The sequence below is a fragment of the Anopheles merus genome, chromosome X, assembly GCF_017562075.2.
Source record: "Anopheles merus strain MAF chromosome X, AmerM5.1, whole genome shotgun sequence".
Taxonomy (NCBI): domain Eukaryota; kingdom Metazoa; phylum Arthropoda; class Insecta; order Diptera; family Culicidae; genus Anopheles; species Anopheles merus.
Window position 1 is genome coordinate 15371685 of NC_054081.1, and position 22537 is coordinate 15394221.

At 49.1% G+C, this 22537-nt stretch overlaps 1 protein-coding gene across 2 annotated transcripts; it reads left to right on the top strand.

Moving 5' to 3' along the window:
- The first annotated feature begins 1574 nt into the window (after positions 1-1574).
- LOC121591017 (protein singed) lies at positions 1575-21992 on the top strand. 2 transcript variants are annotated; one of them, XM_041911318.1, is made up of 6 exons: positions 1575-1670; positions 17470-17794; positions 18728-18984; positions 19085-19248; positions 19331-20037; positions 20132-21992. In XM_041911318.1, exons 2-6 carry the CDS (start codon positions 17593-17595, stop codon positions 20335-20337), a joined length of 1536 nt encoding a protein of 511 aa, XP_041767252.1. In that variant the 5' UTR covers positions 1575-1670; positions 17470-17592; the 3' UTR covers positions 20338-21992. The 2 variants fall into 2 exon arrangements, with proteins under 2 accessions (XP_041767252.1, XP_041767262.1); XM_041911328.1 differs by lacking the exon at positions 1575-1670 and adding an exon at positions 16523-16620.
- The last annotated feature ends 545 nt before the right edge of the window (positions 21993-22537 follow it).

Here is a 22537-nt window from a genome sequence, read left to right on the forward strand (position 1 = left end):
CCTTCAAGACACAATTTGTTTTTTTTTTACTTACAGACAAAAATAGGTACGTTAGAGGCAAACATTGATGCGAACTGTCAAAAGTACATGCCCTAGAGCCTAAACTTAGCGGCAACTAGTTTATCATTCGTCGAAGCTTTTGACTAATTGTTAGTTATAAAGATACACATAAACTATTTCGTTTGCTGCAAACCGCAAAACTGCACTGATGTGAGCTAAATGCATCAATTATAGTTCAACATAACAGTGATTTTCCTAATGGACTGCTTAAATCTATTGGGCAAAAAGGGAACAAGGAAACCGAATCAACGTAGAAACTAACCCTGCATTAACGAATCAATCCGATCGGTGAGAGGAAACGCTCACATTCACATTGCTCACCGCGCGCGGTTTGGTTGGAGCTTTTGCAGCAAAACGCTTGCCCCGTCCCTCTTCCACCGGGGAAGCTGTCGGGCGGCGTCCAGGGTCGTTCCATCTCTGTCGCGCTTTTCTCCGGTTTGCAGCGAAGACCAGCACTGGGCTGCAAACCTGCACACTTCCCTTCCCAAAAAGGGATTTCCATTTCTTGCGGCTCACGGCACGTTTTCCAGGCTTCCCGCCTGCCTGCCGCCGCACAGCATCCTCCGCAGCGTTGCTGCTGCCGGTTGCGTTCAATTTCGGGAGAATGTCGAGCGACTCTTTCTCTTTCTCTCTCTCTCTCTCTCTCTCTTTCTCTCTCTCTCTCTCTCTCTCTCTCTCGCTCGCTTGCGCTTTCTTTCTCTCGCTCGCTCTTTCTCTCGTTTTGCCGGTCTCTCTCACTCTCTCTGCTGCACCGCGCGTTGCGGGTGGTTACGCGTGTGTTGGTGTGCGCGTGCGACAAGCCCGCGGTGTAGTGGTGGTGTGGTGCGTGTCGGCCGATGCGCCCCGTTACTAATAACTGTGTAAGCGGCTCGCCGACCAACTTCATTTGTGCTCCGTCAGCCAAGTGGTACGCTCCGGTCAGCTCCTTTCTCCGTGTGCAGCCTTTCGAGTCGAAGCAAACGCCAAACGGCCACTCGTTTCCCCCCGTGCCACCCTCGCTCGGTGTGTTGTTGCCAGATCTCAACCCCACCCCCATCCTACCCATCCGCCCCTCTGTCGTGTCTGTTTCGGTCCCTGCTGCAGCGAACGGGACCCGGTGTGGTGATATTCAATCAAACCCAATATCAAAAAACCTCAAGGCGTCGTGCGGTCGTCGTCCAGGTGAAACAAACTCTCGCCAGCGCCAGCGAAACAGTGAATATCCCCGGTTTTTTGTTGTTGTTGTTGATGTTGTTGCGTTAGTGTCTCGGTGTTGCCGCGAAAGTGTCGTCATAGGAAAAAAAAACAACAAACCAAAACAAAAGTTTAACCGCAACCATCCCCCTTTTTCTCGCTCGCAGTGGTGTCCTCTCGGTAAATCTTGCCCAAACCAACTCAATCTGCCCTCAATCCTCGCGCCAGCCATCGAAAGAAAACAAGTGCACACAAGATACCGTTTCAGACCGTGTGTGAGAAAAGCGTTGCAATCGCCAGGCACCGCAGCCTCCCTCCAAGACTACTAGCAACTTCCTGTACCCGCTCTACGCACTACTCCACGTCCACCAACAACTCACGACAGCCCACCAACACACGCGCGCACCCAGCGGCACCAGCAGCAGCGTCCTTCCGCGGTAGGCAATAGTTTGTAATGATTGTTAAAAAAGGGGGAAACAAGACACACACAAAAAAATCGCCATAATTCCAATTTTCCTTCGTTCGCAAAACAATGCAGACGGGTCGCCGAGACCGGCCGGTGTGTTGTACCGGTGCAAAAGTGGCAATGCCTTTTTTTTTTTTGCTTGGCTCGTTGCCCTCGTCCTGTGATGGCTTCATTCTGTCTGCGCATGTTTGTTGGGCAGGGACATTTTCTCAGTGCGTAAGCGCTTGTCCGTTTTTGTGCGTCTGTCAGTATGCATGTCTGTGTTTGTGTGTCTAACGGCGAAAGGGAAGGGTGGGTGTGTGTTATCCTGGGTCCGCTTTATGGGTTTTTTTTATCTCCTTTTGCCGATCGTTACGGCGGTCCTTGTTTCGGGAAACGTTTTGAGAAACTTCTAGAAACAATTCTACGGAAGTGGAAATGTAAATTGAGCCTCAGCACAGGTACTGATGAGCAGGACATTTCCAGACACCCTTTGCATGTAGCTAAATGGAACTGTTTCTTGCTTCGAACGAGTTTAATTTTTGTCCCCCTACAAATTCTTTCCAATAAACGGTTATTTTGGCGTTCCACAACACAATTTAAGGCTTTTCTGTGGCCCACAAACGTTGCCACGTTTGAATGCGCTAGCATATCATATTCCTCCCATGTGTGGTGTATTCCAGTGTTGTCCAGCCAAAACATAAAATACCTCTCCCCGGACACGTCATTCCCGAGCCGGTGATGTCCTAGCACACACCCTTGGCGGTAGCGTGAAAAAAATACAGGGAAACAAAACAGGAATAAATCATAAGTCTTTGGACCGATTCGAGTAGCTTATTTCCCTGTTCGGTGTGTCCGTGCATTGCGCCGTGCGGCCCTTGCCCTTGCCGAACCACGGTATACGGGTGATTTGATTAACCGAACAAAGGGAAAGGCCCCGGGAATGGTTTGGCACACACACACCGAACTTGAAAATTCTTCCGAAAGGTGTGTCTGCAAAGGTGGAAGCGAACGGAAGGCGGGTATCGCACCACCGTGACTGCGCAAAGGGAAGCAGCAGCGCGTGCAACGAACCTTTTCTTTGTGCGTGTGTGCGCGTGTGTGTGCTTCGCGTTTCCTCCCGCGCGGGCTCGGTGCTGCCGCCGGGCCATTGCGCATCCGTGCGGCATTAAAGCGTAACGGCGGAGCAGCAGCAGCAGCGTAAAGAATGGAAATGGATTTTGAGGTTCGAAACGGAAGGATGTTTTACAAAAAAAAAGGAAAACAAAAATAGAAAAAAGGAAAAGAAAGAGAGAAAGAGAAGCAAGAACACACGCCCCTCTGCCGCATGTGCTAAAATCAACCCCAGGAGGAAGTGAATTTTCCCAAAACTTATACACCATCACACACACACAAGTATACGGTTGTGCAATTTGCGAAAAAACGGCAATAATCGGCAATGTTTCGAAGGTTTCGCTGCCTAACCTGCGCGTTCGATTTTTCAACTGCCAAATTGAGCAAATGAAAAGCCCCGAAATGAGTGAAGCCTCAAGGGGGGATTGATCTCAGTCATTCGCTGCTACACTCCCAAGAGAAGGCATAAACACACCGTTTTGTGTGTGTGTTTTTTTTTATCTCTTTTCAAACAGGAAAGGTATCTCATTGAAGTGTACGTTTGCATTTTAAGTACGAAATAATAATAATAATAATAATTCAAAATGCAATATCTTTCATCTGTGTGAGCGGCATTGCGCGGTAGTGAGTGGCTACCCCGTCACCACGGTCTAACGTCGAATCGAGTGGCGTGAGCGACGAACTGCTTTGTCGCTCGACGAGAATGAGTCGATGTCAATGCAACTACCTTTTCTGCTTGTGACTCATCCCGTCCTTAGATTCTGCGAGTCGTTTAATGCGTTCAACTGTGCTGCCGTTTTCTTCTTGCGGGTGAGCTTCGTTCGTTCCTTTCTTGCCGTTGCTCGCATGCTATTCGCTCGCTAATTATTCTTCATCGCAGCTCAAGCACACGCTTCTGTGGTTTTTCGCATACCCTTTCCATTATCACGTTCGCAAACTTGTCTTCCTTTTTTTTGGTGCTTTCAGAAAACCGGAAGATTGCGATCGTTCGTTTATTGGGGGTGATTTTTTGTTTTGGTTTTTTTTCTTTTTGTTATGAATGTTTGAATGTTTTTAACAACATCATTTATCTGCGAATGTCATGTTATTTATTCCGACTTTTTATTGGTTGTGTGTTGCACCACGTGCTCCGTAAACACGTGGCCATGGATTTCAGTCCGAATCCATCCGACGGTTTCCCTGCCTTCCCTACCCTCCTGCATATGGTATTTGTTTCGCTGCAGGGGATTTCTCTTGCATATCCTGGTCGGTGGTTAACGTAGGAAGCAAAAACAAAATAATAATAAGGGTTTAAAGAAAAAGAAAGCAAAAAATCTCACTCAAAACATGCTGCCTGGCTGCTTCTCGGTAGAAGCGCCGCTATTTTTTCTTTTACTTTTCCACTTTTGAGCTCCGTTTGGTGTGTTGCCCTTTTTTTTCTTTGATGTTGATCCAGCAATACGAATCTTTCCGTCGAACTCTCCCAGAGAAGCGCGTAGACAAAAAAACGGTTGCAAACGAGGGCAGCGAAAGCAACAGCAAAAAGAAACATAACACAGCAAAGCAACGAACAAAAAAATGCTCGGACAAACAAATGCGCCAGCAGCGGCGCAGGCCGATAAGCGAAACATGTTTTTCTATGTAGCCTGAGAGAGCGCGCGCGCGCGTTCGGCCCCTGCTCCTTAAAGAGTCTTCTCCGTCCCCGTCCCCCTACCGGCGAAGTACAACAAACGGAGGCTGTGGATAATAAGGCCCGGCAGAAGCATATGTGGCTCGGTTCTAGAACAATATTTGCATCGAGAAAGCGCCCGCGGATCCAAAAAATAAAAAATAAAAATAAGCAAATAAACCTAAAACAACCTCTCTACGGTGCTGTGTGGGCCTTCTTACGCCAATTAGTTTTGCTCGGAGAATATGGGAAGGGTTGTGGAAAAGAATGTGCAAAAAATGTGCTCTTCGATGTACGTCACACCACCGGAGGCAGCAGCAGGCGCGGCGGAAACATTAGCCCGCCCACCGCCTGCCCAGGGATTTGTGCCCCCCTCCGGCGAACTAATGCGCGGAAACTGAGCGGCAAAGGAAAACGGTTTCACGAACCATTAGCCGCGCATTGGTGTCGGTGCCGGGATTACCCGAACGGCACACGGTTCCGTTCGACTCCGGACCCTGGTGACTGCGAAGAAGTTGACAGCCGGAAGGCGATATCCTGAAGAAATGCGGCAGGAGAGGTTAATTGAATTCGATATTATCTCAATTTTCGACAGCCTTTGTTATTGGACAGCCATGGAAAGAACCGCAACAGTGGGGGCGAATAGCCGATCAGATGAAGACAGGTGTTTGCACGATGTCACACTTTGACCGGTGAAGTCGAAATCACTTGCTGTTTGTTGCGGTTCAAATTTCTGGTAGCATTTTGCTTTGTAGACACTTCCGAGACGCTGTCACTTTCCTGAGCAGGTGACAGTGACTGAAAGCAGGAAGTCAGGTCGGCATGTAGCCTAGAATCTATCGCCTCTGTTCTGTTGAGTCGCAAAACAATAGACCAAACCTCTTCATGCTCCAAAGTCCTCGCTCTCGATAGTGCTAACACACGATTCAAACTCACATCCACACTCGCCTTGAGCTGTCCGAGTAGCCTTAATGGCAGACGGGATGCTGGTTGCTTCGGGCGCTCTAATGCAACGGAATTCCTGTACGATGCCCCCAACGTACCACCTGGCACGAAAAGGATAATTATGCACGGTTGGTGCTGGTGGTGGTATACACGTTTTTTCCACTATTCGCTCTTGTCCGGGGTCTTTCACTCCGCCGGACCGGTACATTCGGGAATTTGTAGCTGCCACGCCTGTTGATGGCGCTGAGCAGTGCCTGCCTGCCCAATGGTGTTCGGTTGCCCAATTATCCGGCTTCTTCCGCGGCTGACTCCCAAATAAAAAATAAAAAAATACACTGAGAACTCGTTAGACATCGGTGAAGTAAAATGGAGAGAAAGAGATAGAGCCTGATGTGATATTTCGCTTTTCCTCCGCATATCTTCCCGCAATACCTCGAGATCTTTTGGACCTTGAAGAACTGAGGGCCACAGATCCTGTGCCCCGCCGGAACCTTGGGAAATGCACGCGCGGCGATGTAGTAATAACTTCAATATGCGTTTCGAATTTCTACCGTTCCACGGTTGCCCGAACGAGAGGAGTTCTCGGTAAATTTTGAAAGCCAGCACGAAAACCGATTATCCTACGCAGCTCCATTTGGGCCTAATGTTTGGCCAGTGTAGAAGGAAGTTGGATGGCAAGCAAAAGAAAGAAAAAAAAAAACATTTAATGCACCCATATTGTACGAACATGCTAGGGTAGCCCCAGGGGAACGTCTGACACGGACACTTGGAAATGTTTGGAGGTTCGGTGTGTGCCCGACAGTTTTTGTTGTTGTTTTGCGCACAGTTTGAAGAGGAAATCCATTCCGAAACTCGGGAGATCCGCAGACATGACTTTCCAAAAATTCGTCCCCCCTCTCTGGCAGCAGCAGTCGTTGCGCTTTACAAAGTTCGCCTGGGATGTCATCGACTTTGAAGGTTTGGGTTTTCTTTCCAACTTTTTATTTTTATTTTCGGATATCCAATTCCCCACCGACGAAGTTGGTGGACGGCGTTTGATTCGGGCTTTCAGCTCCGGTTGTTCCGGTTTGCTTCGGCTGTCTTACCGGTGTCTTTTTAACCGCTCTCCCCCATTACTCTCACAACGCTATAGAAAATGGGGATTTATATTGATCTTGAGACAGATTATTAATGCACAGACACACACACACACACACATGCTTTACACTATCTATTTTATGTCCGCTTGGTTGGTTTGTAACACAAAAAATTAAAATGTGGTCATGTTGGGGGGCACCCGAAAAAAAAAAGGTGATATTGCCGGTGCGGGTTTGCGGCGGTGCGTTCAGACGAGAGGCTCCATAAACTATCCCATGCCTTTCTGCTGCTGCTTCTTGCGCCCATTCCCTCCCGTACTTGCTGTTGATTGCTGCGAATTAATATGTATTTTCCAATCCGGAGCAAGTGAGCGCATATCCGGTTCGTGCGGTGCGGCACACGCGCGCTGTAGAGAGTCATCGATCGACATGTGCGTTTCTGTTGTTGCTATTGGGAGATCTTGGAAGCAAAGACAGGTATAGAAAGAGAGAGGGAGAGAGAGTAAGTAATGTACTTGGGAAATAGAAGATTGCTGCTATTGGTTACGGATCGTTACGATTTAAGAGAAGTGGATGGTAGAACAGGTCCAGCTCCTCTAATTCTTCGTGTATCTTTGAACGGTTTGTTGTTTCCGTGCGCTGCCAAAGTTATTGGCAATGTGTCGCACCTGAACGCTCACAACAAACGAGTTGCGGAGGGAGTTGCTGTTGCTGGAGCAGGTGTCACACCGGTCCTTCGGCTTCTGGAGCGACCTATTTTATGGCTGTAAGTTTCCATCAGTCTGGTGTGTCCAAACGCGGCCGGACTCCAGGCCCAACTCGTGATGGATAGTAGAGCTCGCCCGTAACGTAAAGTGCTTTTGGAAGCACAACTGCAACAACTCCGAGGATGCGCGGGAGCTGCTGTGTGGCATCTTGGAACGTGTTTGTGTGTGTTCGCGATGCCTGGAATGACACAACGCCCTGGATCCGGGTGTATGATATCATGCGAACTCGGCAGGGCCGTGCGCTGCCATAATTATCCGATCCGCGTGTGGTGTAATGCAGCCTAACCTCACTTACAACCGGAGCAGAGCAAAACTCGCCAGTCCACAATCAGTGCAATCGATAGCATCTTTCGCTTATCTCAACACGCACACGCAAGGGGAGAGCCTACTGCTTTGGAGGAGAGGGGAGAGGGGCTGAGGTTCGGACTTGGATATTGGAAAGCTGGGCCTTCGCCGCTGTGATGATGGATTTTTTGAACGCGTCTCGCCCGGCCCGGGAAGGCGCGTGTGGACTTTGGATGAGATTTTCACCTGGAGCCAGGGAGCGATGGATGGGTGCTTTATTCATGTTTTTCTTACAATTTTCTCCCTCCTTGCCACAAATAGGCCTGTTCCTCCACGCAGCAGCTCCACGCAGTGTGTTATATTAGGGTCTTGATTAAGTGGCTGCGCATGGGAGGCCGTGAGAGGGTGCTACTTAACTATCTTGAGCGTTCGTCAGTCCCAGGCGGACCAATTTCCTACACCTTTCCTTTTGCCCTTATTCCTCAAAAAGCCCCCCCCCCCCCCCTCTTAGACCCCACCCCTCAGGAGAGAGTAGGTGCGGGGGATTATTAAAGGCATGCACGCAATGCACATGTGCAGCACCAATGCACCCAGACACGCTGGATGGGGCGCGGGAATATTGTGTGTGTGAGTGCGTTTTGAGAAAAAGCTTACTTGAGCGCGTGTTTGGTAAAAGGTAGAGGTTGGAGTGGGGAGAGACTCCGTCTGCTGTGTTATATTTGTTGTAAACTCGGGAGGGAAATCTGGGCCTTGCGACTTGCTCTTGTCGTATTGTGAGGCAAGCCAACATGGCGATGGCATGGTCTGTAAGAATCTCTCGCTCGGTTTCTCCCTTTCTGCGATCTCTGCGCGTTCGTCGTCTATTCCTAAATAAGAAGGTTGTGTGAAATCCCGTGTGCAGAAGGAGTTAATAAAACAGCGCTACGAGGAGCTAGGGGCAGGAGTGCAATTTGGCATGCAGATTGCACATCTTGAATCTTGAATCACCTACTATCGCTAACCACTACCTCGTTAGTGCAACGCGCTGTATTGTGTCAACCAATTGTGTGTGCTTAACCGCACGTCACGTTTAGCGGCTTGGGTTGAGTGCTCTGCCCAGCCGAAGGGGGCGGGGGGGGGGCTTTTTGCTTCCATTGCGTGCGATAATAATCAACGTGTTTTGGAGGTAGCGCACAACAATGGGCTTTCGAGACGTCGCGGTACAAAACGCGCACTGCCTCCTCCGCCCGCGTCTGCCAGCCTTCCTTTTCGCTCGCTCTGCTCCTCACGGTCATGGTCAACTTGCTCTGCAAGAAGCCGGCCGATGTGGCTTGAACAGTGGTGGAATGAAGTGGAGGAAAGAAGCGAACCGTCTGCAATGTGGATCGGCCAATGATCTGATCCCCCGGGGCTCGGCGAGCGGTGGAGTACATCTCGTTTCACGGGCATATGATGATGGCGAAGTGGTGGTCTGAAGCGTAATCGCAGAAGCGTAACACAAACACCACCGGCTCTGGGCAATTGCGCTACGGGTACAGTTAGTTTCTCTGCGTACCTCTGGTGCGGCGCGTACGATTGCGTGTGCCGTCGAGCTCTCTCTCTCTCTCGCTCTCTTTGGCTCAATTCCTCTGCCTAGCTCCAGCGCTCTGATGAATGACGGTGCGAGATCCGTCATCCACGATCTCTGGCATCTAACGTCACTCCAGAGAAAAACGGTACTTGCTGGCGCTGGGGACTTTTACTTCTCGATTCCTGGGATAGGAACTACATGAACCAGACTGAGAAGAGTACGCTAGGCAGCTTTCTGTTCAACTACATTGGAAATATATCTGCTCTAGACTTTGATCCTTTATGGAGCATCGATGTACCACAATGCATCTTCTTTAAAACTGTATAGTTGCCTAAAACAATTAACTGGACATTAAATTCAATTTCCAAGATGTCACTCTGCAACTAATTGAAAGTCCATGCCCTTCAACAAATCCGAGTTGTAACAAAAACATAACATAGAGATTGATACTGACAGTTGAAGATCGTTCTGTCGGGTTGACGCCCCAGATAGTGTATGAGCGAGCTGCTGGGAGAAGATGAAAGCGCAACCGAGTGTATAGGTAAACGACCCTCTGAAGCGATTAATCGAATGACCCGAGCTCCTCGACTCTTCCAGGGCATCAATCGCTCCTGCTATCGCTCCGACACGGGGTTAAATCCATCGGCAATAGATCGACGATGGCTATAAATAAAGAAGAAAACAAAACAAACCACTCCTCCCGTTCGATCTCTGCCGCCTTCTTCACCCAGCGGGCTGATTTAGAGTGCGTGGGCGAGAAGATCCATCAGAAGAAGAAAAAAAGAAAAAAGCTTCCTTCCCTAGAGCGATGTTGCGAGAGAAAGATTGAGCCGCGGCTATTGAACTCTCTATGCATTATTGATTGTTGTGTGGTGTATATTTTTAGGGAATTACCTCCGGTGAGGAACTGGGAGATATTCTGATAGTACCTTCTGTTCCATTTGCCGGTAGTTTTTTGTTGTTCAGTTGGAAGGCTGAAGAAGTCTCTTTTGCGGCGCGGCGCTAACCTCAAGAAAACCTGGACCAACGCCCAATCTGAGTCGGTCGTCAGGAAATGTCGCTTTAAGGATTTCTGTTTTGTTCGGAGCTGCTGTCATCTGGGTGTGGTACAGCTCAGGGGAAAAAACTACCGACACTGGGAGGTTGATGTACCTCTCTGGTTCCTAGCTCGTCCGAAGTGTTCGTTCTCCACTGCGCAGTCGTGCAGGAAGCGACCGCGTCGAGGGCGATAAAACGAGAAAGGGAAAGTGTATTGCCATGTCAACGCGTCCTGCGGGCTCCCTGGCACCGCTGTATCCTAGCAACGTCTGAGTAATGGGCAAGTCATCCTGTTGTTTCGAAAAAATGACTTTTTCCGAATAGTTTCCAGAGACTGAGAAACGCGTATAGCAGTTTCCCTCCCCATAGCAGTGTACATTATTTCCCTGAACTTCTTTTGAATAGAATTTAATGTAGCACATGAATTTCAGGACAGTATCTTGAGGCTATCAACTGCAACAGGAAACGCTGAAATAGCATGAGGAAGCAGTCATATTTATTTGTCTACCTTTAGGGACCGGCTTTTCCCAAACTGCGCAGAGTCTGTGTTTGTCTATGGTCTATAGCAGCGGAAACTTCCACTGCGCAATGCTCCCTGTTTTGTAGGGGGTTTCTCTTTGATGCTCCTGCTCGCACTGCCGCCTGCGCACCAATGTGTGTGAAGTGTGCGAGTCTGGAAAATGCATACAAAGGCTACACTCTTCGATACGTGGGATGTTGATCCCTTTAGTTACCGTATGCCCAGGGAGGACACAACAATGTGCTGCACAGATGATGGCATGAGGGGTTTTCACGCCCTTGCACCCATGGCCATAGCGACTGTTGCATTCTCGGGCAGATGAGTGTGTGTCTGCCGAGCATGTGTTGTGTGTTGGGGTTGGGTTTATTTTCCCCGGAACGCGGAACGACCTGGGAGAAAACATATCGAGGGAGTATGTGTGTGAATATTTTTATTTTCTTTCCATTTTTCCATCCAGTGCCATCACTCATCCAGGGGCAGAACAGGGGCTTCAGGGTTGTAAGGGTTTTTTTGCGGGCCGTAAAACCCCGAGCACACGTTGAGAGGCGAGCTCGATTTGCACTTTTAGCACACACACATACACACACGCTCAGGAGGGTTTTGAGTCATCTGTGTGCTGTTCCCGCACTACTTCCCGCTAGGCTCGCCCGCTCGACTGCCCGGGCACATTTATGTTTCCGCTCGCCATGACTCATTCTATTTTTACACTTTTATTACATTTCGAATGACGAGTGCCGGCAGCAGAGTGCCAGCCTTCGCAATGAGAAAAAAGGCACGAAGATGATGCAGCTGGAGTGGAATGCGCTTTACCTTGTGAACTATCCCATGCAGCGGGCTTGCATCTCATTAGGCACGTTAGCGGCCGATGAATGCAATAAAGCAAGTCGGCGTTTGTTTTCTTTTTCGCTGCTTATCGGAGTAGTGCCGAGTTTTGTCCGGAAATGTTATGCGGCTCTCTCGTCGCCATTCTCAATCGGAAGCGCGCTTTTGTGTTTTTTTGTTGGAGCACAAATCAAAAGGTAATGCAATTTTACAGATTCCGATGCGGAGGAAATCATTCCTTTCTAATGCGTACGGTGGCCAATTTAACCCTTTCCCTGGGTGTGGAACGTGTAGAACTCACACACGTAAATACAGTGAAGAAAATTATAATAACCGTAAGAATGTATATCTCTCCACCTTCTTCCGCATGATTTCTGAGGCGGAAGTGGTGGAAGAAATGGTGCAGTTTTTAGCTTCCTTCCTGCCCACCTTTCCCCCGTTGCCATCTGGCCCCAACAGGCATCATATTTTATTCACCATTTTAACGGCATTATAGATGAAAATTTGAACGGTATGCAGAGGGAAAAGAAATCACAAAATGCAATTCAAATTTCTTTATGTGTGTATGTGTGTGTGTGATTGGGAGAAAGGGGTGGAATGGGTGTGTGGTGTCCGATTTTTCGGTCACTGTTTGTTCGATACCGTTTTGCAAATAAATCCCGTTTCGGCCCCGTTTGCAACAAACACACACACACAGCCTGCGGGGCTATATGACGAAAAGGGAAGAACGGGAGCAGCCGGCGAATTGGCAGGGATTTTCCAATTTTTCTTCGCGTGCAGTTAGTGTACGTGCTTTTTTTTTCTTGCACTCGGTTTGGAGGGTTCGTTGCTTACTGCTGCGCTCTGTCCATTTCTTTCAGCTGTGCTGCCGCTAGCCTTTGTGCCCCGAAGCGAAAGCCTTTCTCTCTCTGTATGTCTCTCTCTCGCTCTCTTTCTCCCTGGCTTCGGTTACAGTTACATCTAATTAGGCAACGGTGCACCACGGTCCGTGTATATATTGGGTCCGGCGAGTGGAAAATTAAGTGTAAATAAATAATCACACCGGCCGAAATAAAAACGGGAAAGGAGAAGAAAAGAAGAAGAGGAGTTTTACAACAGTAAAAGCAATAGAGAAAAACGAGGCCATTTGCGCTCGCTGTCTTCTCCCCGTCTTCGGTTCGTCTTGGAATGACCGATGAAAAAAAAAATGTGGCTCTAATGATTGATGACGAACGAAGAAGGAGATAGAGATTAGCAGGCGAGTAGGAAAAGGGGAGGATAAGGTGGTGGATTAATGAGTACGGGAAGAAGCATAGAGACAGCAGGAGAAGAAAATAAAATAAAAAAAAAACATCCCTAATGCTTGGGGTCGTAAAAAAGCAAAAACATCGCCAAAAAGAAGTGTTAATCCGGCTCGAAGGACCAAATTTGTAGTATTGCACCAATGCGATGTTTTACTGCGCAGCAATAATTTGGGTGAAAACTGATAGTGAAACAACAGGTGGAATGCAAGGTGCTATAAAAACGGAATTGTAACACTGCATTAGCAAAAAAAAAAACAAAAAAAAATAAAAAGTAGAAAATACAGCCCATAAACTCACAAAGATGATAATCGAAGACAGCAGTAAAAAATAGAAATCCTTCAGGGTTTAAAGCCGTATACAAAGAGGGGGGAGGGGTTGTGCCTGTAACGGTGCAGTGTGGTACATCATCTTTTTCACACCAAAACCTCCTCTTCCCTCCTCTCCCTGGTCTGCCTACCCCGTCATTGGTTCCGTAAGGTCGTAGATTAATTGGCAACCGAGTGTCAAGAGCAATGAGCAGCGGAAAAAAGAAGGAAACAAACAGTATAGGCGCTTGCAAGCGCTTTTTCATTACAATCCACATTTCACCTCGCTGTAAAAGCAGATTTTTGATGAATGCGCGTGTGTGTGTATGTGTGATTAAAGTTATCTTCAACCCTGGGAGGGGAGTATGGTGCATATATTGATCGCGGCGCGCAGATTTAGCTCAGCATAAAGAAGGGGTTGCGCCGATTGCACATGATGAGGGCAGCAGGGAAGCCCACAATGAGCGGAGTGCGCATTGTTGGTCAGCGCGCAGGCCTTTCTCCTCTCCTTTGTTTTCCTTCCCGTTCCCCTGTCCTGCTCCTGGAAAGGTGCTGCCCGTAATGAGGTGTTCATTAGTCCGGCCCCCGGGTGTATGGAGAGTCAATTAGCCGCAAACGTTGTTCTTTCTTTCTCTCGATTGTTTGGTGTTTTTGTTTTTTTTTGTTGGTTGTTGTTGCTATTATTTTACTCGCTCGAATTTGTTTATTGTGCCTTCGTTTTGCTTGGGTTCCTTCCTTTGGTTTTCCTTCTTTTTGTGTTGGATGCTTTTGCGAATCTTGCTCCCAATCTTCCGAGCTTCGTAAGACGTAATCAGATTGGTGGTGGTCGGGCAGCAGTCATTGCGCACTGGTCGTTCGTCTCTTTGCCAAACATTTGTGTTATTTAAAATGTTTTTTTTTCTAACTACGATATGTTAGTTTTGCCTCTATGTTTGTGCTCAGATTTCTGAAGCGTTTGCTTATTGAAGGAAATTAAAAAAAAACTGCTATGCTGATGTTTACTGTGTACATACATGTTTTTTACTCCCTACATGACCCTGCGTCTGCATCTTGATTGTGAACGCTACCATAAACAAACTCACTCACTTTAGGCCCGATTTGCACATAAAGTGGAGAAAAGTACCGGCACAATGAAAAAAAGTGCAACGCCCGTTAGTAAAGAGCACACATACACACACAGGAGAAGAAGGAAAAAAAGCAGAAGAAAAAGAAAGTCGTTAAGAGAGATATGATCCACGAGCTAAGGGGGGAGAGCAAACCGGGGAAAAAAGGAAAACACCGCCTGGGCAGTAGTGTAGTCCGTTTTGTAGTGGCAGATCGAAGTGGAAGCGAAAATATGAAGTACCGCGATACGGATGATGGTGGGTGTCGGGCAGCACGAGGAAACAACCAGCGCGAGAGGGAGGGGTGTGAAACACATGTGCGTCTCGAGATCGCGAAAAACCGATGTTGCGGCAGTGCGCAACACAAAGAGATGGGAATGATTGCGCGAAAGATTGCGATCACTCGCGCTGAAAATAGCTGTTGCGGAGGAGGGAAGCGCGTTGGGGGAATGCCCTCGGCCCTAAGACCCTCTTGCTGTCTCTTCGCGCGTGGAGGATACCATACCGTGTTGCATGCGCGACTTTTCCAGCCCGTTGGACTGTTTTTTTTTTGGTGTGTTGTTGTTCATTTGCGCCAAGGCTACACACTCTCTCGCCCCGCTTTCACTGTGCGTGTGCGTGTCAGTCAAGACAAAGATCACCTCTCTTTCACCGTACCGATCACCGTTAGGTTTCACCCGGCCCGCAGTGAACGGTGAAGAGGCGCTTGTGCATTCTTCGCGGCCGGTTCGGTGTTGCTGCTTCCCCGAAGAAATGGTTTAAATTTGGAACAGAGCCGGCAGCGTATGTGCTCTCTTCTGCTGTTGAGTTCTGCGCCCCGATAGCTAAGAGGGCACACAACAGCGATAAAGGTTTTTATTCTGTAACGACAAAAAAGTACACACACACTGCTGCTGCTGCTCCGTATTTGCTCTTGACCTTGAGGGAGCGCGCGCAACGCCTCGTGCGTTTTTTTAAAATTCATTTCGACTTCCTTTTTGGGTCGTTTTGTTTGCGCATTTCAATTTTAAACACCGTTGCGTTGTTTGGATGCATGTTGGCGGGCGGAGGGCCCGCATATGCACAGAGCATGCGACACACGACGCTGGAAAACACGACGAATCTAAATATATATGTACAAACATCCAATGGCAATAGTTTCACCGGATGCAGTTCTTAGGTCGGTTGGAAAAGGCCAAAGGAACGTGCGAAGTGGCGCGTATGACTCACCGACTCAAACTGGAAGCCGTTTTTCTTATTGTGTGTGTGCGCGCGCACTGCATTCGGCATTAACATTATGGAAATATGGCGTACCCCGTGCTCACCATTTTTCAGACGGCCCGGACGAAGTGGTGCGACTGAAGCGATGATGGATGGCATACGGGACGTGCGTGTTTGTACGTGACACATCCTGTGTTAAGGCTCGAGGGCAAGCGCAACACCCACAGACAAACGAAAAATCCACCAACAGATATTCCTGAATATCTCCCAGAGGTCTTGAGCTGGGTCCCCTCTTCTGTTGGTTTTCGTGAAGTTTGTGTACCGATTCGAAGCGGAATATTTGCATTAGATAAACGGCAACGCAACCTCCAGAAATCAGCACGCGACTTTGTGTGTTTACTCTGTGACCGAGACCTCCGGGGATAACGCCAGCGCCTGTTGAACATTGCCAATAGTCACAGCCTTATCACGAAAAACCTTCGCCAAGCCCGGAGCGACCGGCCATCGTCATCTTTATCAGTCTGCTTTCCGCATCTGCTTCGACGAACAACTGCAGCTCGCCGAAAGTAAGCTGGACTGGCGATAAGCGGCGAACGGGCAATGTACGGGAGGATGCATCGATTGCTGCCAAGGTTTCGGGGCGGCAAAGTGGCGAGAATTTTGCCGAAGCAATTTTGTTTTCTTTTTCTATTTCGCTCCCCACCACCCTCCCCCCTCCCAACGATGAGTCATGACGGGGTGGAGGTTTTGGAATGGGTGAGAGGGTGTAGTGCTGCTGTGTAGCACGCTAATCGCCAAGCCTTCCCCGGGCAGTGGTCCGGTCGGTCATCATTAAGAACCCGAATGCTTGGAGGCTCTCGCCGCTTGCGCCCTCACCGGCTACAAGTAAGCGAAGCACAAAAACACAAAAACAGAATCGAAAACCGATGATTGTGCCGTGGGTATTCCCCTGACTGCCGGGTTGCGAATCGAAGCGAAACGGGACGGCGAAAGAGAGCGATGGAACGGGAAGGGGCACCGCGAGTAGAGAAAGCGCACACGGGTGCGAAGGAGAGAGCAGCGAAGCTGGTGGTGGGGGAGCTGATGGACGCACTGAGCCAAAGCAGCTGCAGCTCGGTGGGCCCCTGGGTCCGGGCCTGGCTGAGCAGTGCGTCGCAGTAGTCCACACCGGTCCACAGTCTGCAGTTGAAGTCCGCACGAGGCTGAGGGTAGTTGGTGTGCCGTCCGTCCGACGTGTTCGTTTCGCGTTAGCTGTTTTTGGGGGTATCTTCGGTTTAGTAAATTCAAGGTGAATATGTTGTGTGTGTGTGCATTTTTTTTATAAGGATGCACTTTTGCCACGGTTTGTCCTTTCCAATCGGTCGTCCTCAACCACACCAACAACTTCTGAAAAGTTCGTCCACCTACAACTCCAATCAACACGCTGTACCGCTGCACGGCTTGGCGGAAGTGATGGAACTCCCACAGATTTTAAGTGCTTTTGTATAGCTGTGTATGTTTGTGTGTGTTTGTAAAGAGTTGATGACTCCTGCTTCCGGCGATCGTTAGGCATGCTCTCGCCCAACGTCTTCGTTGGGAAAGGTCGGGCAAGAAGTGTGTTGGCAGTTATTCTCACCGCGAACGGCGGCACGTGCTGTGTGGAATAGTTAATCTAAATATGGGGACCTCCAACCAGTGTGGGAGTGATGGTTTTGAATGACTTGAATGATCAAGTGATGGATTGTTATGAAGTTTCTACCCATTCAGGCAACGATGGCCGAACGTGCAGTGCATTACCGATGACGCTCTCCAAGAAGTCGGGACGGCGAGTGTCCTATTGGAATTAAACAGGCACGAGACACAAAAGTAGAAAAGAATGGCATTGTGCGTTAGTGCTGTGAGGGATTTTAAGCAGAAAGGAAGGAAGGAAATATCTAGTCTGGCACACAGTAGCGTACAGCTAATGGATATTCAAGGTCCACGCTTACACGACGAGTCCACCAACCGTCCTCATCAGACGCAATGTTGGCAGCTCCGATGGATATTGGATATTCGAAGATCTTCCCTCCCGAACAAGAGATACACACCGCGCGTGTGCTGCTAGTTGAAGTTGACTGATCGTTCTTTCCGTTTGCTTGCATTTCATTTCCAATTCCAGAACCAGCGAATCGCGTGTGTCGTGCCCGGAACCGTCACCGGACCATCTTTTGCGTGCAAACCCGCGGGCTCGGCTCGAGCTTCCCAAGCAGTCACCCTGTATCTCCAACCGACCGTCGCCACCATGAATGGTTCCGGCTACGAGATAAATACAAACGGCGACATCCTGCTACAGAACCAGCAGAAGGGCTGGTGGACGATCGGACTGATCAATGGCCAGTACAAATACATGACGGCCGAAACGTTCGGCTACAAGCTGAACGCGAACGGGGCCAGCCTGAAGAAGAAGCAGCTGTGGACGCTGGAACCGTCCACCACCGGCGATAGTAAGTTGGGCGCACTAGGCTTTAGATAACATCCCCGAGTGGTTCCGAGTGGATGAGCTTCGTCCGCTGTACACCCTCCTCTGCTGTGTGCTTCTTCTGAGCGCTTTCATATAATTGTATCATAATTAATAACTCCGAAGAGGAGGGAGAGCTGCGATTTTTGATTGTTGTGGAAGAGCTGCACGGGGATGATGGAGAAAATGGCGCACAGCTCTACCACTACTTACCGTTATCGGCAGGTTTTGGGGAGGGTCTGAGAGGATACGATGGTCGATTGATTTTTTGATGCGCCCTCAAATATCTGTGGCTTGGGCAGGGGTGGGGAAAAAGAAGTAGAAGCAAAAAACGGGAGCACAGGCACACGTACGTACGCGTGGATGAGGCTACCGATTTCATTTTCCCATAAATTACTGTCATTTCGTGAGATGCCGGATTGGAGTGTTTGCTCGGGTGCAGAAGATCGGCCGCCGATGTTTCTCCTCTCCAATTCGGGCAATTTTCTTTGCGTTTTCTCCTCGGTGCGCTGAATTTTTTAGTACACCACGGACGTGCGTTTGCCTGAGCTTTTGCGATGAGGAAGATCGCGTGCACCGGTGCGTGCCGGCTCGTTTCCGGCGCCTTTTGCTTTATTGGCACGCTTTGGCACTGGGCGTGTGTGTGTGTGTGTGCGTGCATCCATCATGATTCGGTTGGCTGGCCGGTTGGTGGATGCTTCGGTTCGCAGATTGCGTGTGCGAGCAGACAAAAAACATTTCCACCGCTTGCCAAACGCTCGCACACGGCGCCTTTAAGCTTTGGGCTTAGCTCCAATAGGTGCGCCCCGGGTGAAAGGAAGGGAAGGGACCAAAGTCTGGAGAAAGCGGAAGAAGCGAAACCTCTGGACGGCGAAGTATCTCACACCTACAAACTCCAATTTACCACCCCAAACTCCAGGCATCATCTATCTGAAGTCGCACCTGGGCCGCTACCTGTCGGTGGACACGTTCGGCAACGTGCTGTGCGAGTCGGAGGAGCGTGACGCGGGCAGCCGCTTCCAGATCAGTATCACCGACGACAACTCGGGCCGCTGGGCGCTGAAGAACGAGCAGCGCGGCTACTTCCTCGGCGGCACGCCGGAAAAGCTCACCTGCACGGCGAAGGCCCCGGGCAAGAGCGAGCTGTGGAGCGTCCATCTTGCCGCTCGGCCGCAGGTATGTTGTGGTGCCTGTTGGGTGTACTGTAGCGCTAGCGCTGTGTCTGACGCTGCCAAACGACGCTGACGACTTCCCTTTTCCCCATTTGGCTGTGTAGGTTAATCTGCGCTCCGTCGGTCGCAAGCGTTTCGCCCATCTGTCCGACACGCAGGACGAGATCCACGTCGACGCCAACATTCCGTGGGGCGAGGACACGCTGTTCACGCTGGAGTTCCGTGCCGACGAGGACGGCCGCTATGCGCTGCACACGTGCAACAACAAGTAAGTGTACGGCGGGGTTGAGCGCCGATCGCCCGACTTCCAATGTTCCCTATCTAATCGGTTAATCTTGGCCCTTTCCCAGGTATCTCAACTCGAACGGCAAGCTGGAGAACAAGTGCACCGACGACTGCCTGTTCTCGGCCGAGTACCACAGCGGCCATCTGGCGCTGCGCGACCGGCACGGCCTGTACCTGTCGCCGATCGGCTCGAAGGCGGTGCTGAAGTCCCGCTCGCAGACGGTGACGCGCGACGAGCTGTTCTCGCTGGAGGACTCGCTGCCGCAGGCGTCCTTCATCGCCGCACTGAACAGCAAGTACGTGTCGGTGAAGCAGGGCGTGGACGTGACCGCCAACCAGGACGAGATCGGCGAGAACGAAACGTTCCAACTCGAGTTCGACTGGTCCGCCCACCGGTGGGCGCTGCGCACCACGCAGGACCGCTACTGGTGCCTGTCGACCGGCGGCGGCATCCAGGCGACCGGCAACCGCCGCTCGGCTGACGCACTGTTCGAGCTCGAATGGCACGGCGATGGGTCGGTGTCGTTCCGCGCCAACAACGGCAAGCTGCTGGCGACCAAGCGCTCCGGCCACTTGTTCGCGACGGCCGAGGCGATCGAGGAGACGACCAAGTTCTACTTCTATCTGATCAACCGGCCGATTCTGGTGCTCAAGTGCGAGCAGGGCTTCGTCGGCTACCGTGCGCCGGGCAGCAACAAGCTCGAGTGCAACAAAGCCATCTACGAGACGATTCTGGTCGAGCGGGCCCAGAAGGGCATCGTACACTTCAAGGGTAAGGCTGCCAGCGATCCACTGCCAGCATGTGACCGTTCTTTTACTAATACGTACGCTCTCTCTCTCTATCTTTCTCTTCGTGAAACTCGCAGGTCAGAATGGCAAGTACTGGCGTGTGGATGGCGAAGGCATTGCGGCCGACTCGGACGTACCGTGCGATGGGTTCTTCATCGAGCTGCGCGAACCGACGCGCATCTGTCTGCGCTCGAGCGATGGCCGCTACCTGGGCGCCACCAAGAATGGCACGTTCAAGCTCGTCGACACCGGTTACGATACGGCCACCCAGTGGGAATACTAAAGGCCAGCATCGGTCCAGTAGCTATAGCCGTAACAGCAGCAACACTCAGCAGACATCAGACTTTCCAAATCTGATCGGGAAGGTCGTCGATTTGTGTTTTTTCTTCTTCTCTGTCTTTCTATCCCGTCCCGAGTTAAAAAAAAAGAAAAATAACATACAATTGTAGCAGTGCTTCTCCCTTCCTTTCCTCAGTCAACGAAGAATAAGGGAGCCAGTAGTGTGGTTGGATAGGATGCCGGATCCGTTTTAGGACAAGCCTCCACTGCCATCGGTCGAAGCTTATTTGACAGAAAGCGCTACGGATATTTACGATATTTATTCAAACATTTGCTTGTGCGCGTGCGTGTGTGTGCCAGCGTAAAATGCAATTAAATCTCTATTATCTACATAAAACGCATAGGCACCCACGCATGCACACATATACTATAGCAGGTGTAGTAAGTAAAACACAATCGCACGGCATGATGATAACATCAGAAATCAGGGAGGAACCGAAGCGAACGATACACACCTTACACTCATTTAGCCCTAGTAGTATATTGATACGTATTATATGCGACCAGCCAGGGAGAGACCAACAGCATACACACACGCACATACCCACGCAAGCAACCCACTGCTGTGACACTTACTTCAGTCCAACCGTAGAATGTAGTGCTCCAAAAACAGCTCGAAAGCAGCTCGAAGAACCAATCTTCCCAAGAAACTGTGCATTTGTGTGGGTGTGAATGTGTGTGTGTGTGTGTCTCCTTGTATGGATACGATTGCAAGAAGGAAAAAGTAAGCAAACCTTTGTATTTATTTAAAAAGTGAAACTTAAAAATGAACCACTGCAGTAACCCAGAGTATAGCACGAACGGGGAAGAAGGAGGAGGATTCTCGTGTATCGAGGAAAATTTAGTTTTTTTTTATAACTCTATTGCTATACATATATTATATACATACACACACACAACACACACTCGAATATATTTAATACTTACCCTCAAAATCTGTAAGCGAGGACAGTCGTCCTGCAACAGGGAAGGGTGAAGTGTTTTTTGTGAACAAGCGAAAAGAAACATAAACGATCCCAAAAGCTTCAATCAGGTTTAAACGAAAAAGAAAGATATGTGAAGAAATGCTAGTTTATAGCAAATGAAGAATGTGAACATGTCCAGAATGGAAAAAAAAACAGAAAAGCAATGTGCGGAGCAGCAAGGTAGTAAGAGCAGGGATGTGAGAAGTGATAAAACCATTTTTTTTTGCTAAACGTGTTTCTATGTACCAGCGAGATACCGAACGTCAAACTTTAACGTTTAACGACCCCCCGCTCACCGAACTATCGCTAGGGGACACACGCATGCCCGCCTGTGACACAAGTGCCACTGGTGCAATAACTCCACTATAGAGCCTACTCCTCAGTCGGATTCTGCAATGGACGAATGGAAGATTTATATTTGCTAACGGGGAAGAGTAAAAGACAACTTGGATGAAAACAATGAACAAATCTTGTGACAGTCGGAGTACGCACGCGTGTGTCTCGCAATGCTTGGGTACGGTGTGCGTGGGTGTATTTATGGTAAACGGATTAATAAGAGTATGACGGGACAGCAGCAACACAGAATCATTAAGACATCATCATTAATCAATAAAAAAACAAGTCAAAACCAAAACGTCATGTACGTAGTTTTCCTCAGCTAGCAAAAGGGTTAGAAGAGTTGGTGCGACGCCTGGTGTAAACATTTGTTCGGCTCGAAATTATATCCGAAACGAAATCAAGGCTTGATAGCTATTAAAAAGGGAAAAAATAATATATATATATATATATATATATATATATATATATATATATATATATATATATATATATATATATATATATATATATATATATATATATATATATATATATATTAATATTTCACTGAACTTGTCACTCAGGTGAGCCTCGTGATTGCAGAAACCATTTTCGAAGTTTTTAATTGGGGCAGAATTGATAACAGACATTCCAGAATAGACTTGTGTTGATTGTTCGTCTCATTTAAGGCATGGCTCATCGTTCCAAGTCGCTGGATTTTCCCTGTTGGAAATTGGAAAGAATAGGAACTACGTTCCCAATCTAGTCACTATTATCTCAAACATCACAGATCTTGTCGTTGAAGTACAAGTTCAAGTTTATTCCAAATTGTCATCCAAATGGTTTGACTGTTCCCAAACC